Source organism: Cynocephalus volans, chromosome X (genome assembly GCF_027409185.1).
Source record: "Cynocephalus volans isolate mCynVol1 chromosome X, mCynVol1.pri, whole genome shotgun sequence".
NCBI classification, from domain to species: Eukaryota; Metazoa; Chordata; class Mammalia; order Dermoptera; family Cynocephalidae; genus Cynocephalus; species Cynocephalus volans.
This window is the reverse complement of record NC_084478.1, coordinates 137,560,944-137,575,509: the sequence shown is the minus strand read 5'-3', so window position 1 is coordinate 137,575,509 and position 14,566 is coordinate 137,560,944. Positions and strand designations below refer to the sequence as shown.

Here is a 14,566-nt window from a genome sequence, read left to right as displayed (position 1 = left end):
GGGGTTGTGACTATTGTAAATGGGCTAGCTTTCTTTATTTCTTTTTCTGCTAGTACATTGTTGGAGTATAGAAATACTACTGATCTTTGTGTGTTGATTTTGCATCCTGCAACTTTGTTGAAATCATTTATCAACTCTCAGAGTTTTTTTTTGTAGAGTTAGTATGACAGTTTTTTTTGGTATAAATCCTTTTACTTCTTACTTAAGATTTCATAATATGGGTGTACTACTCTCCCATCAATGGATATACTTGTTGTTCAATTTTCTTATGATATTAACAAAGTAAATATATTAATAATGCTATAATGAATTTCCCTATACATGCCCTTAATGCATATATGTGATTATTTCTTTAGCACAGACTCCTAGAAATAGAATTCCTTGATCAAGGAACATTCCCAATTTAAATTGTGATAGATATCAAAATTTTCTCCCAAAGCTGCTTTATCACTTTACACCCCTATCAACCATGTATAAATGGAGTACGTCTTGACCACCAAGCACTTAGTCATGTACCAGGGACAGAAAAATGAAAAACACATGGTCCTGCCCTTTATGTGCTTAATAATGATGAGGTGTGGGAGTTTCAAGATGGCGGCGGCTGCGGCGGCTGGCGCGGAGTAGCTGAGGTGGAAAAGGTGGCCACTGGGCCTCAGGCAGCCGGGAAACTTGTGGACCTTCCTCTGGCCATCTCTTAAGGGAGGACTGCTGCTGCTGGCTGGTCGTGGGGGCTCAACGCCACTTTGCCCCCGGCAGGAGAGGCTGCCTCATTTACAGGCAACAGCTTTGAAGTGTGGAGCAGGAAAAGAACTGATTCTTAGCTGCAAAAGTGAGTCTTGAAACAGGGAACACGGCGCCAGGGCTGCTGTGGATGCAGCCAGGATCCCGGAGGCTGGGGCCGCACTGAAGGCGGCCAGCTGCCCTATCCAGGATTCCAGGTTTCAGGCCGGCATTAAAGAAGACTCCTGGGAGCGCCCGAGCGGCGCCGCGACTGAACAGCCCGAGGCGGCAGCGCCGAGAACACGGAAGGCAACAAACCAGAGACAGAGCGAGCGCCCGACCTGGCACAGCACTGTGAGTGATCCCTGGCAAAGCTCTGTTCGGGGGGTGGATGCCCACGCGGCTCCCCGCCTGCACCACCAGGCCACTCACTGCCCCGGTGCTGCCTCCATTTTCCCGGGTGCGGGCGGCTCCTCCCTGCTCGGCCATCACTGAGCCCATTTGCTTGGCCTGGCGCGGGGCTTTCCGGACCCTGCGGGCCAACCTCCTCTCCCACTCCCTCCACGGTTCTCTGGCAGGGCTGGGGGTGTGGGGCGTCCCGACCAGTTTTGGGAGGGCTAGGAAGTACGGGCGGGCTGACTGTCACTCCACCACACCCTGGACTCTGGCCCCGGTAAACTTCCTGTTACTGGGAGGCAGATACCATCTCTGCGACCACCAGTTTGGAAAAAAGCCTAACGAATTTCTGGTTGGGAATAGTGTGGTAGGAGAGTTCCCAGGTCTGCTTGAACCTGCCGGAGAGCAGGCTGCAGGCGGGCACTAGACTCGGTTTATACCGGGGGGATACAAAGGTGAACAAGACCCGAGTAAGATCTACACAGTGCTACAAAGGCACCCAGAGAGACTGGTCGTCTGTGCCTAGCAGAAACCTGGTAGACTTCCTGGGCGAGGCGGTGCTGAGCAGGGTCTTGAAGGCCCAGCTGATAGACGAGGGGTGCAGAAGACACGCCCCAACCCAGCACAGTGTGCACAGAGTGGGGAGACGTGCGGCCAGGGAGGCGGAGACTCAACAGAAACCACACACCCGGTGGGGTCGCCACTGCACGATCTAACAGCCTGGGCCAGAGCACACTGAACGGGGAGAAGTCCTGTACAGAAAGTGAAAGCTCAACAGAGATCACACACCCTGTGGTACGTGATCCACCAGCCCAGCAGAGTACAAGCTGACCAGAAAGGTGGATCCCCGGAGAAGCCCAAGACCTGAGGCAACCACACACACAAGACACTAGAGGCCAACTGAGCAGTCACGGCGGGAGCCATACCAAATTGGCAACCACAGCAACATCCTAGTTAGTCATTAGTCTTAAACCGGTGGACTGTGAAACCCCCTGCCACAATGAATAAACACCAAAAAAAAGACACCAGAAATACAAAAAATCAAGAAAGTACACCACCAAAAGTTAATAAATCTCATACTCTAGATCCTATAGAACAAGAAGCCCTTGAAATAACTGATAAGGAATTTCGAGTGATAATTCTAAGGAAACTGAATGAGATACAAGAAAACTCAGCTAGACATCATGATGAAATGAGGAAAAGTATACAGGATCTGAAAGAGGAAATATACAAGGAAATCAATGTCCTGAAAAAAAATGTAGCAGAACTTGCTGAACTGAAGAAGTTATTCAGCGAAATAAAAAACACAACGGAGAGTTTAACCAACAGGCTTGTCGAAGTTGAAGAGAGAACCTCTGAACTTGAAGATGGGCTGTTTGAAATAACACAAGCAGACAAAAAGAAAGAAAAAAGAATCAAGGACATGGAAGAAAATCTGAGAGAGATATCAGACAACCTCAAGCGCTCAAATATCCGAGTCATGGGTATTCCAGAAGGGGAGGAAAATGGAGATTCCATTGAAAACATATTCAACAAAATAGTGGCAGAAAACTTCCCAGGTATAGGAAAAATCACAGATCTTCAGATTCAGGAAGCTCAACGATCTCCAAACGTATTCAACCCAAAAAGGCCTTCTCCAAGACATGTCATAGTCAAATTGGCAAAACTCAGAGACAAAGAGAGAATCTTAAAAGCTGCAAGAGAGAAGCGTCAAATCACCTATAAGGGAGCCCCAATCAGGTTAACATCAGACTTTTCATCACAAACCCTAAAAGCTAGAAAGGAATGGGATGATATTTTCAAAATACTAAAAGACAAAGATTGCCAGCCAAGAATACTCTACCCTGCAAGGCTATCCTTCCGAAATGAGGGGCAAATAGTATATTTCTCAGACAAACAAAAACTGCGGGAGTTCACTACCACAAGACCACCCTTACAAGAAATCCTCAAGGGAGTACTGGGTTTGGTTCCTGAAAAATAACTACCACTGCCATAAAAACCTAAGAAAAATCTAAACCCGCTAGTACAATAAAAATGGCATTCATGAAGAGAAAACAAGCTAACAAAAACACTATATACAACCTAAGGAACCAACAAACAAAGAAACCAAACAGTAAACCAGAAAGCAAGGAACAAAACACACCTAAGACAACCAAACAACCAATAAAATGCTAAGAATAAATCAACACCTTTCAATAACAACTCTTAATGTTAAAGGCTTAAATTCCCCAATTAAAAGACACAGACTGGCTGACTGGATCAAAAAGCAGGACCCAACTATATGCTGCCTACAAGAGACCCACCTCACCCATAAAGATTCACACAGACTAAGAGTAAAAGGATGGAAAAAGATTTACCATGCAAACAGAAAAGAAAAACGAGCTGGAGTGGCTATTCTTATATCTGACAAAATAGACTTTAAACTAAAAACCATAAAAAGAGACAATGAGGGACACTACTTAATGATAAAAGGACTGATCCATCAAGAAGACATAACAATCATAAATATGTACGCACCCAATGTTGGAGCAGCCAGATTTATAAAACAAACTCTATTAGACCTAAAGAAGGAAATAGACACTAATACCATAATAGCAGGGGACCTGAACACTCCACTGTCAATATTAGACAGATCATCTAGGCAAAGAATCAGTAGAGAAACACAAGATCTAAACAAGACTCTAGACCAATTGGAATTGGCAGATATCTACAGAACATTCCACCCAACAACCTCAGAATATTCATTCTTCTCATCAGCACATGGATCATTCTCCAAGATAGATCACATATTAGGTCACAAATCAAGTCTCAATAAATTCAAAAAAATTGGAATTATCCCATGTATCTTCTCAGACCACAATGGATTAAAACTAGAAATTAATAACAAACAAAACTCTGGAAACTATACAAACACATGGAAATTAAACAGCATTCTACTTAATGACATATGGGTCCAAGAAGAAATCAAGCAGGAAATCAAAAAGTTTATTGAAACTAATGAAAACAATGATACATCATACCAAAACCTGTGGGATACTGCAAAAGCAGTATTGAGGGGAAAATTTATTGCATTAAATGCTCACTTCAGAAGAATGGAAAGATGGCAAGTGAACAACCTAACACTTCACCTTAAAGAACTAGAAAAACAAGAACAATCCAATCCTAAAGTTAGCAGACGGAAAGAAATCATTAAGATCAGAGCAGAACTGAATGAAATTGAAAACCAAAAAACAATTCAAAAGATCAACGAATCAAAAAGTTGGTTTTTTGAAAAGATAAATAAAATTGACAAACCATTAGCATGGCTAACAAAAAAAAGAAGAGAGAAGACTCAAATAACAAAAATTAGAAATGAAAAAGGCGATATTACAACTGATTCATCTGAAATACAAGGAATCATTTGAGACTACTATAAACAACTATACGCCAACAAATTTGAAAATCTGGAGGAAATGGATAAATTTCTGGACACACACAAGCTCCCAAAACTGAACCGTGAAGACGTAGAAAATTTGAACAGACCAATAACAATAAAGGAGATTGAAGCTGTTATCAGAAGGCTCCCAACAAAGAAAAGCCCAGGACCAGATGGATTCACAGCAGAATTTTATCAAACATTCAAAGAGGAATTGACACCGATTCTTTACAAACTATTCCAAAAGATTGAAACGGACGCAAATCTCCCAAACTCATTCTATGAAGCAAACATCATCCTGATACCAAAACCAGGTAAAGATATAACCAAAAAAGAAAACTACAGGCCGATATCCTTGATGAATATAGATGCAAAAATCCTCACTAAAATACTAGCAAACAGAATACAGCAACACATACGAAAAATTATTCATCACGATCAAGTGGGATTCATCCCAGGGATGCAAGGTTGGTTCAACATACGCAAATCAATAAATGTGATACACCATATTAATAAACTCAAACACAAGGACCATATGATCATCTCTATAGATGCTGAAAAAGCATTTGATAAAGTTCAGCACTCATTCATGACAAAGACCCTCTATAAGTTAGGTATAGAGGGAAAGTATCTCAACATAATTAAAGCCATATATGCCAAACCCACAGCCAATATCATCCTGAATGGGGAAAAGCTGAAAGCTTTTCCTTTAAGAACAGGCACTAGACAAGGATGCCCACTCTCACCACTCCTATTCAACCTAGTGTTGGAAGTACTAGCCAGAGCAATCAGAGAAGAGAAGGAAATAAAGGGCATCCAGATTGGAAAAGATGAAGTCAAACTGTCCCTGTTTGCAGATGACATGATCCTATATATCGAACAGCCTAAAACCTCTACAAAAAAACTGTTGGAATTGATAAATGATTTCAGCACAGTAGCAGGATACAAAATCAACACACAAAAATCAGTAGCATTTCTTTTCTCCAATAGTGAACATGCAGAAGGAGAAATCAAGAAAGCCTGCCCATTTACAATAGCCACCAAAAAAATAAAATACTTAGGAATTGAGTTAACCAAGGAGGTGAAAAATCTCTATAATGAGAACTACAAACCACTGCTGAGAGAAATTAGAGAGGATACAAGAAGATGGAAAGATATCCCATGCTCTTGGATTGGAAGAATCAACATAGTGAAAATGTCCATACTACCCAAAGTGATATACAAATTCAATGCAATCCCCATCAAAATTCCAAAGACATTTTTCTCAGAAATGGAAAAAACTATTCAGACATTTATATGGAACAATAAAAGACCACGAATAGCCAAAGCAATGCTCAGCAAAAAAAATAAAGCTGGAGGCATAACACTACCTGACTTTAAGCTATACTACAAAGCTATAATAACCAAAACAGTATGGTACTGGCATAAAAACAGACACACTGACCAATGGAATAGAATAGAGAATCCAGAAATCAACCCTCACACTTACTGCCATCTGATCTTTTACAAAGGCACCAAGCCTATTCACTGGGGAAGGGACTGCCTCTTCAGCAAGTGGTGCTGGGATAACTGGATATCGTTATGCAGGAGAATGAAACTAGATCCATACCTCTCACCATATACTAAAATCAACTCAAAATGGATTAAGGATTTAAATATACACCCTGAGACAATAAAACTTCTTAAAGACAACATAGGGGAAACACTTCAGGAAATAGGACTGGGCACAGACTTCATGAATACGACCCCAAAAGCACGGGCAACCAAAGGAAAAATAAACAAATGGGATTATATCAAACTAAAAAGCTTCTGCACAGCAAAAGAAACAATTAAAAGAGTTAAAAGACAACCAACAGAGTGGGAGAAAATATTTGCAAAATATACATCCGACAAAGGATTAATATCCAGAATATATAAGGAACTCAAACAACTTTACAAGAAGAAAACAAGCAACCCAATTAAAAAATGGGCAAAAGAGCTAAGTAGGCATTTCTCTAAGGAAGATATCCAAATGGCCAACAGACATATGAAAAAATGCTCAACATCACTCAGCATCCGGGAAATGCAAATCAAAACCACATTGAGATACCATCTAACCCCAGTTAGGATGGCTAAAATCCAAAAGACTATGAACGATAAATGCTGGCGAGGCTGCGGAGAAAAAGGAACTCTCATACATTGTTGGTGGGACTGCAAAATGGTGCAGCCTCTATGGAAAATGGTATGGAGGTTCCTTAAACAATTGCAAATAGATCTACCATACGACCCAGCCATCCCACTGTTGGGAATATACCCAGAGGAATGGAAATCATCAAGTCGAAGGTATACCTGTTCCCCAATGTTCATCGCAGCACTCTTTACAATAGCCAAGAGTTGGAACCAGCCCAAATGCCCATCATCAGATGAGTGGATACGGAAAATGTGGTACATCTACACAATGGAATACTACTCAGCTATAAAAACGAATGAAATACTGCCATTTGCAACAACATGGATGGACCTCGAGAGAATTATATTAAGTGAAACAAGTCAGGCACAGAAAGAGAAATACCACATGTTCTCACTTATTGGTGGGAGCTAAAAATTAATATATAAATTCACACACACACATACACACATACACACACAAACCGGGGGGGGGGGAAGAAGATATAACAACCACAATTATTTGAAGTTGATACAACAAACAAACAGAAAGGACATGGTTGGGGGGGGGGAGGGAGAAGGGAGGGAGGTTTTGGTGATGGGGAGCATTAATCAGCTACAATGTATATCGACAAAATAAAATTAAAAAAAAAAAATAATAATGATGAGGTGTACATGTAAACAAATATCTTCAATATGATATGGTAGATTCTATGATAGACTGTTAAAAGAAAAACATCATATCTCTTTGTAAAATGTTCTAAATAGTTATGATCATAACTGTCCAATAGAAATACAATGCGAACCACAAATGTAATTTAAAAATTTATAGTAGCTATGTTTTTAAAAAGTGAAAAGAAACAGGTGAAATTAATTTAAATAAAATTTCTATTTAATCTAATATATCCAAAATTTTGTCATTCTATATGCAATCAATATAAAAATTATTTAAGTGATATTTTGCATTCTTTCTTTCATACAAATTCTTCTACTCTGACTAACCATATATTAAGTTGTCAATAGACACATGTGGTAAGTGGCTACCATATTGGACAGCACAGGCCAAAGTCATTCAGCATGTTTTTTCCACATCTGCTTCTGAAGCATTCCTGTGGTCTCTTTCTTATAAGTGAATATTTGCCTCTTGAAGGGGAGTGGAATAGGGAAGTGTTATTAATTATAAAAGTTACTAGTGACTACCAGTCCTACTTAAGAGAAATAAAATCCAACATCCTAACAGAGAGTGCAGAGAGATAACTGCAGAGGGACTTGGAGGTTTCTGTAGAGATGCACAAGTTAAGAAGAGCTTCTGCTCCTGGAGTCAGCTGCCTTAAGATCCAAGGTGCTTGACTGAGGTTGGCAATTGGGGACCCCAAGATAATCCATTTGCTACCTTAACTGTGTAATGAATTTGTAATTTCAGAGCATAGCTCTTTGCAATTGGATAAAACAAGAAGGATAATAATTATAAAATGCACAGGGTTCAGCACCAGGGAACATTTGTTAAAAGAGCATTAGAGACTGCTGTTCTAAATCAGCTGAAAATACATTACCCCTGGAATATCTGAATAGGCATACACATTCTGTCCAGCCATTGAATTTCAGTGAAATGCCAATAACAACACTGATACTCCTTGTGAGATCTGAGTTATGTTTCTCTCTACTCACTTGATATGTATATTTTTATATGTCTCTTAGAACACTTAACCTTGCTTGGGGTCAGGAGTATATTACATTTACTTTAACCAGCAGTGCTCATTTGGAAGTATATATTCTGGTATGTGAAATTTTAGTTTTATTACTTTCTATTCATTTCTTGTTTATTAGTGACCAGTTCGTGAAGTTGGTTAGAGCACTGAGATAACAGGTTTATAGGTCCAGTCCTTATGTGCATGGGATTCCCCATACTCTTTGCCTTCCTGAGTTCACATTGGGCTCCTTTGTGTTCCTCACATACTCCATGTAAGATTTCAGGGCTTTTTGTAATTTCTGTTTCCTCTTCCTGGAAGGTTCTTCCACTAGATATTCATAATGGCTTCACTTCATTCCATATTGATTCAAATATTACCTCCTCCAAGAGGCCTTCACTGACCACCCTTAAACTATTCTTTTATAACTACTTGACATTTTCTCATTTGTTTCTTTATTTCATTACAGTCTACTTTATATTTTATATTGTATCATATATCTTTTCTTTGCCTGTCTCAACCCACCACCCTCTCATGTAAGTTCTGGGAGGGTAAAAGTTTTTTTTGTTTGTTTGTTTTTTATTGTATTCACTGCTGTAAACTTAGAAAAACAGTGCCTGGCACAAAGTGGGCACTCAAAAAATATGAGTGTACTTCAAAAAATTCGTGGAAAAATACAATTGAAAGATAATAGGAATCTTTCCATGAACTTTTTGAAGTAAACTTGTATTTGTCAAATCAATAAATTAATATAAAGTAACATCACTCTGTTTGTTCATTACCAGTTATACCCTTCATTCTAGCCCGTTGGCTCATAATGTCTATACCTGGATTTGGGGGCTTGCCTAAAGAGTGTGGCTCTAAACACATAGCACAGATTTGGCTGGGATCCACTAGAAGCTAAAGATGTTGTGTCTTCATCTTGTATTCCAGGCTGTACTGGTTAGCCTATATTGGTTGTTTATGTCTGGTATGTATTTTGGTTGGCCAGTTCTTATGCTGTCCTTGCTGTTAAATCCTTTCAATAATACCTTTGCCTGTATCCCCAACATACCCGATGTGCCTGGCAAATGCTTTGAAAATATTTGTTGAATAAACCAATAAATACATCCCCAAAAGAGAAGTGCTAACATATTTTTCTAGTGGTGCATTGGTATATCACAAAGGTAAATGCTATGGGTTAAATGTGTCCCCCCCAAATTTCATGTGTTGGAGATACTTTCCATTGTAACAGTGTTAAGAGGGTAGGAAATCCTATTATGGTAATTGAAAGGAGGGGCCTTTAAGAAGTGATTGGATTGTGAGGACTGTGCCATGGTGAATTGATTGATGCATTCATGGAGTAAGGGGCATAATTCTGATGGCTTTATAAGGAGGGCAAGTAAGAGAGCAAGAGAACTATCACTATGTGATACCTGCATTGCTGTAGAGAGTCCCCACCAAAAAGAAGGCCCTCACCAGATGCGTCTCCTGGGCCCTGGACTTTCAAGCTTCCAAAACTGTAAGAAATAAACTTCATTCCTCTATAAATTACCCCGTTTCAGGTATTCAGTTATAAACAACAGAAATGGACTAATACAGTCAACATAATTTTATTTATTGGTCCTAGTATGGACAAAATATTATTTATTTCTAATAGAATTTAAACACTGGAGTTGTTTAGTGGCTACAGTCTACCCTGTACATAAATGCACTTTTTTACTTCCATTCACAACTCAGGAGATGGAAGTTCAGCTTGGAGGAGAGAAAAGGCCTGTAGTCTTGCCATGGTACCTGTGGTCTGTAGCAAGTTATTAACTGTGGTTATATATTCATAGAAATATACATTCCAAGCAGCTCGTTCCCTAGAAAAGATATAGTAAACTCAAAGATTATAAAGCTTCATTGCTCTCAAAGCATATTCTACTAAATGTGCCCATACCTCTTTATCTGTCTTGATGGGCTGGAAGCAGTCCATTTCATTTGATGGTAAAAAAAAAAAAAAAATCTAATCCTTACCTTATGTATTTTGAAGTGAATCTCACAACATGCATTTTCTCTCATTTTCAAATGTCCTCAGGAAACTGGCTTAACTTAGGTCTTCAAAATAAGAACTACTATGCCTTTTGTTACATATAGCCCATCTAATTTCACAAAAGTAATTAAACCAAGGGAGTGAAACACATTTTAAATATAGCTTTTAATATCCATCATATTCAAATTATTTGGGTGACAGACAGATCAGATCATATTTTCAGTAAAACTGATAAACACCATTTGGGTGTTATCATGGGACAAGTATGTTAAACTAAACTTTGAGTCCTTTGGCAAGGAAATCTCAAAGATGTCATCAATATAGCTTCATTGACATGCCATATTATTATACCTTATTCAGAACCACTATCCTTTGAATTTCAGTTGTTTCCAGTAATTGCAAAAGAAATTCATCAGGCAGTACTGGCCTTAATCCAAAGAAAATGGTAGAAAACAAATACTTAAAACTTTTAAGGATAAGCTAGAAATTAAGTGTTAGAAATCTTGTTAGTTCCAACTAAAAGTGGATAAATGATTTTTAAATAGGTTATCTCGCTAGCTTCTCTGTTCTCAATCACTAATTCATATACTATACATGAGTGTTAGACATACAGATTATCCCCTTTCAATCTGCCTAAGAACACAAAGAAAAATATGAGATGGTTTCTGAGCAGATTCAATTTTTTTTTTTTTTTTTTTTGGCTTTTTGGTAGGATTTGGTTGGTGTTGAAAAATGCAATGAGAAAACAAATAAGAGGATTTCTCTAGCGTCTGTTCTAGGCACTGTTCTCTCCTAACATTCTCCCCCTTTGGTGACCACATTCACTCTCACAACTGTTGTCTCTGTGCATACATAGCTTTGCAGTCTTGTTCTAGCTTTAATATTTCTGCAGAACTTCACACTTTCTGTGATTAACATCACTATCTGGGTAGCCCTGGGTAGTCCCTGAAACCCAGGATCTCCAAAGCTGTATTTGTTGCATTTCTCCCATTTTCTTACCATGCCTCAAACCCCACTTTAAACTAGTCATCATTCAATAAAACACATATCCAACACCAACTATTTGCAGCAAGTGCTGAGCTAACTCTTTTAATGGTTCCACCATTCTTTCAATTATTCAGGCTCAAAACCTTAATGTTAGATAGCCCCCTTTCCCTCACTTTTTCCTATGCCCTCCCGCAGCACACCTATACTCATATATGAGTGTGTACACACACACAAACACACACACACACACACACACACACACACACACACACACACAGCTTGTTGCCAAATCCTGAGATGCCATTTATGCAATTTCTCCTTAAAGAATCTCCTTCTTTACATTCCCACTGCAAACGATTGAGACATTTCTGTGACATCACCCTAATTAAGGCACTGTGTTAGTCCATTTCTGTGCTTATAACAGAATCCATGAAACTGGGTAATTTACAAAGAAATGAAATTTATTCCTTATAGTTTTGGAGACTGAGAAGTCCAAAGTCCAGGCAACACATCTGGTAAGGGCCTTCTTCTTGGTGGAGACTCTCTGTAATGACACAGGATACCACATGGCAGAGAAAGAAAGCTAAGGTTGTCAGTCACTCTCCTTATAAAGCCATCAGAACCACACATATCACTCTATGAATGGATTACTCCATTCACCAAGGCACAGTTCTAATAATCTAATCACCTCTTGAAGACCCCACTTTTCAATTACCATAATAGGATTTCCCACCCTCTTAACACTGTTACAGTGGGGGCTAAGTTTCTAATGCATGAACTTCTGGGGACGCATTTGACACATCGCAGATATTAATTATTTCTCACCTAAATTATTACAATGCCATCTCAATTGATTTTCTTGCCAAATCTTTAGGCCTCCAGTCCATTCTTCTCTGAGCTACTACTGGATTTATCTTTCTACAAAGGGTGTATTTATTTGCCTGAAAACCTTCAATTCGCCCCATTGCTATCTAATTAATCTTCCTAAGGAAAACTCTGATCATGTTACTCTTCTACTGAGAAAATGGGAATGCCTCTCTGTTGTCTAACAAATTGAATCCAAATATCTAAGTGTGACACTCAATGTCCTCCACCTTATGGCCCTAATTCAGCCTTCCAGCCTTAACTTCCACTACCATCTACACATAGCTAAGCTCCAATGAACCCCAGTAACTTCCTTTGCTTTACATACATCCTGTACTTTACATAGTCATTTTGTTCAACCTGTCCTCTCTCCCCACTGACTGCTGTCACCCATCAAAGCCCTATATATCATTTAAGGTCCATCACTAATCCTGCTTCCCTCATGAAATCATCCTTAATCAGCCCAACCAATTTTAATCTACTGTTCCTTAAACCATTTATTTTCAAACAAAAACCTCTTTTTCCCCATATGGCAAACATCACACATGTTCATTATTAAAAATATGGAAAATACAGAAATCATGAAGATAAAAATAAAAATCCTCCATAAGCTCCCCATACTGTTAACATATTGCTATGTATCCTTTCAGACCTTCTTCTCTCCAGACATGAACACATGCATTCACGTGCATGCACACACACACACACACAATTCAGAACATACTATTTATACTGTTTAGTAGCCTGATATTTTTCATTTGCTTCATCATGAATATTTCCCATGCCATTGCATGGTCTTCTGCAGCATAATTTTAATAGCCACATAATCTTGTATTATTTATTATCTCGTCAGCTATTTAATTAATCCCCCTTGATAAATATTTAGATTTATCATAACTTTCTGATATTATTTTTAAATGTAAAAATGGACTGCCTTGTAGTTTGGTGACATTCATAGTTAATTCACATAAATTGATCTATTGGCTCAAAGGGTAAACCAAGTTTTAAGTTTTTTTGATAAATGGTGCCACATTGCTCTTCAAGGGGGTCACTGTATTTTTATGCTCTCATTAAGAGTGTTATGTGTGCCCATTTTCCTACACACTGACCAACAGTTATTCTGATAACAATTTGAACCTATTTTATACTTGTATTACTACCAAATCCCACGCCAATAGGCATCTAGATTTTAATACCTACAGCAGCTATCCCAGGGCCTTATTTTACTAGGCATTCAGGAAATATTTGCTGAATTGAATCGAATCAAAGCCATAGAGAAAGTCTTCCATGTTCTCATGACAGCCTCTGCATCATTACTCTGCAGTAGTTTCTATATGCGAGCTTGAGTTACATAACTAAGGGAAATGGAAAAGGAGGTAGTCATAGCACTGAGTAGCTCCATCCAATCCCACTATAATTGGTTAACTAATACTACAACTTCTAATCCTACCACTGAGATAGCTTTAGCCTGAGAATTTTAACAACTATTTGGAAAAGTCTCTACGTGTATGACATGGGTATAAACTCTCAGTTGCTTGGCCCAACTAAAAGAAAACTGGTCATGACATTTTTAGGTACAAAGGGATTTAGGTACAAAGGGTTTGGAGACCTTCACAGTGAGTCTGGAATAAGTTAATGTATGGCTTATTTTCTTGCAGCAGTACATTTGTTCGGCCTGACTTGGCAGTTGCAACCAGTTGAAGGAGAGCTCTATGCAAATGGAGTTAGCAAAGGGAACAGAGGGACCGAGTCCATGGATACTACTTACTCTCCAATTGGAGGAAAAGTTTCCGATAAATCAGAGAAAAAAGGTACAGTGATAAAAATGATTGATTGGTTATTGATTACTTCTCTTCTAATTTGGTCATTAGGACCATATCTGGGGTGGTTTCACTTCACATTAAATTTCATGATCACTTGAAAGAAGTACTCTACGTGGACAGAATAAATACATGTAAATGTCTCGCAAAAGCAAATTTTCTTTTTCTCCAGTGCCTTGAATATAAACCAATTAAACTTTTCAAATATGTTGGCAATCTTGAAAATAGATAAATATTTACAGAATGGAGGTTTCAATACAATGGAAATTGCATTTCGCATATAACTACCCTGAAGCAACATGGGAATTTGATTAAGTTCTCTGTGTCCAAGCACAGCATTTATATATAACATTTTACAAAGGGTATACAGAAATTTCTTCTGTTTATAAGAAAAAGCCTTTTCTGCTTAATGTAAAGGTGAATGCTATGTCAAAGTGGGAGAACATGAATTTTTTTTCTAGTTGGGGAAAAGAAAAATCACTTCAAGTCCTGAATTGTTTGTTACATTTAACCAAAC

General features: G+C 38.7%; 1 protein-coding gene across 3 annotated transcripts in view; it reads left to right on the top strand.

Moving 5' to 3' along the window:
• TENM1 (teneurin transmembrane protein 1) overlaps positions 1-14,566 on the top strand; it is a 559,047-nt gene that overhangs the window by 274,822 nt on the left and 269,659 nt on the right. For 2 of the 3 annotated variants that reach the window (XM_063082944.1, XM_063082942.1), the window contains exon 6: positions 13,888-14,040. In XM_063082944.1, the coding sequence (XP_062939014.1) occupies positions 13,888-14,040 (153 nt within the window). The remainder of the gene's footprint in view (positions 1-13,887; positions 14,041-14,566) is intronic. The other variant, XM_063082943.1, reaches the window with a different exon arrangement.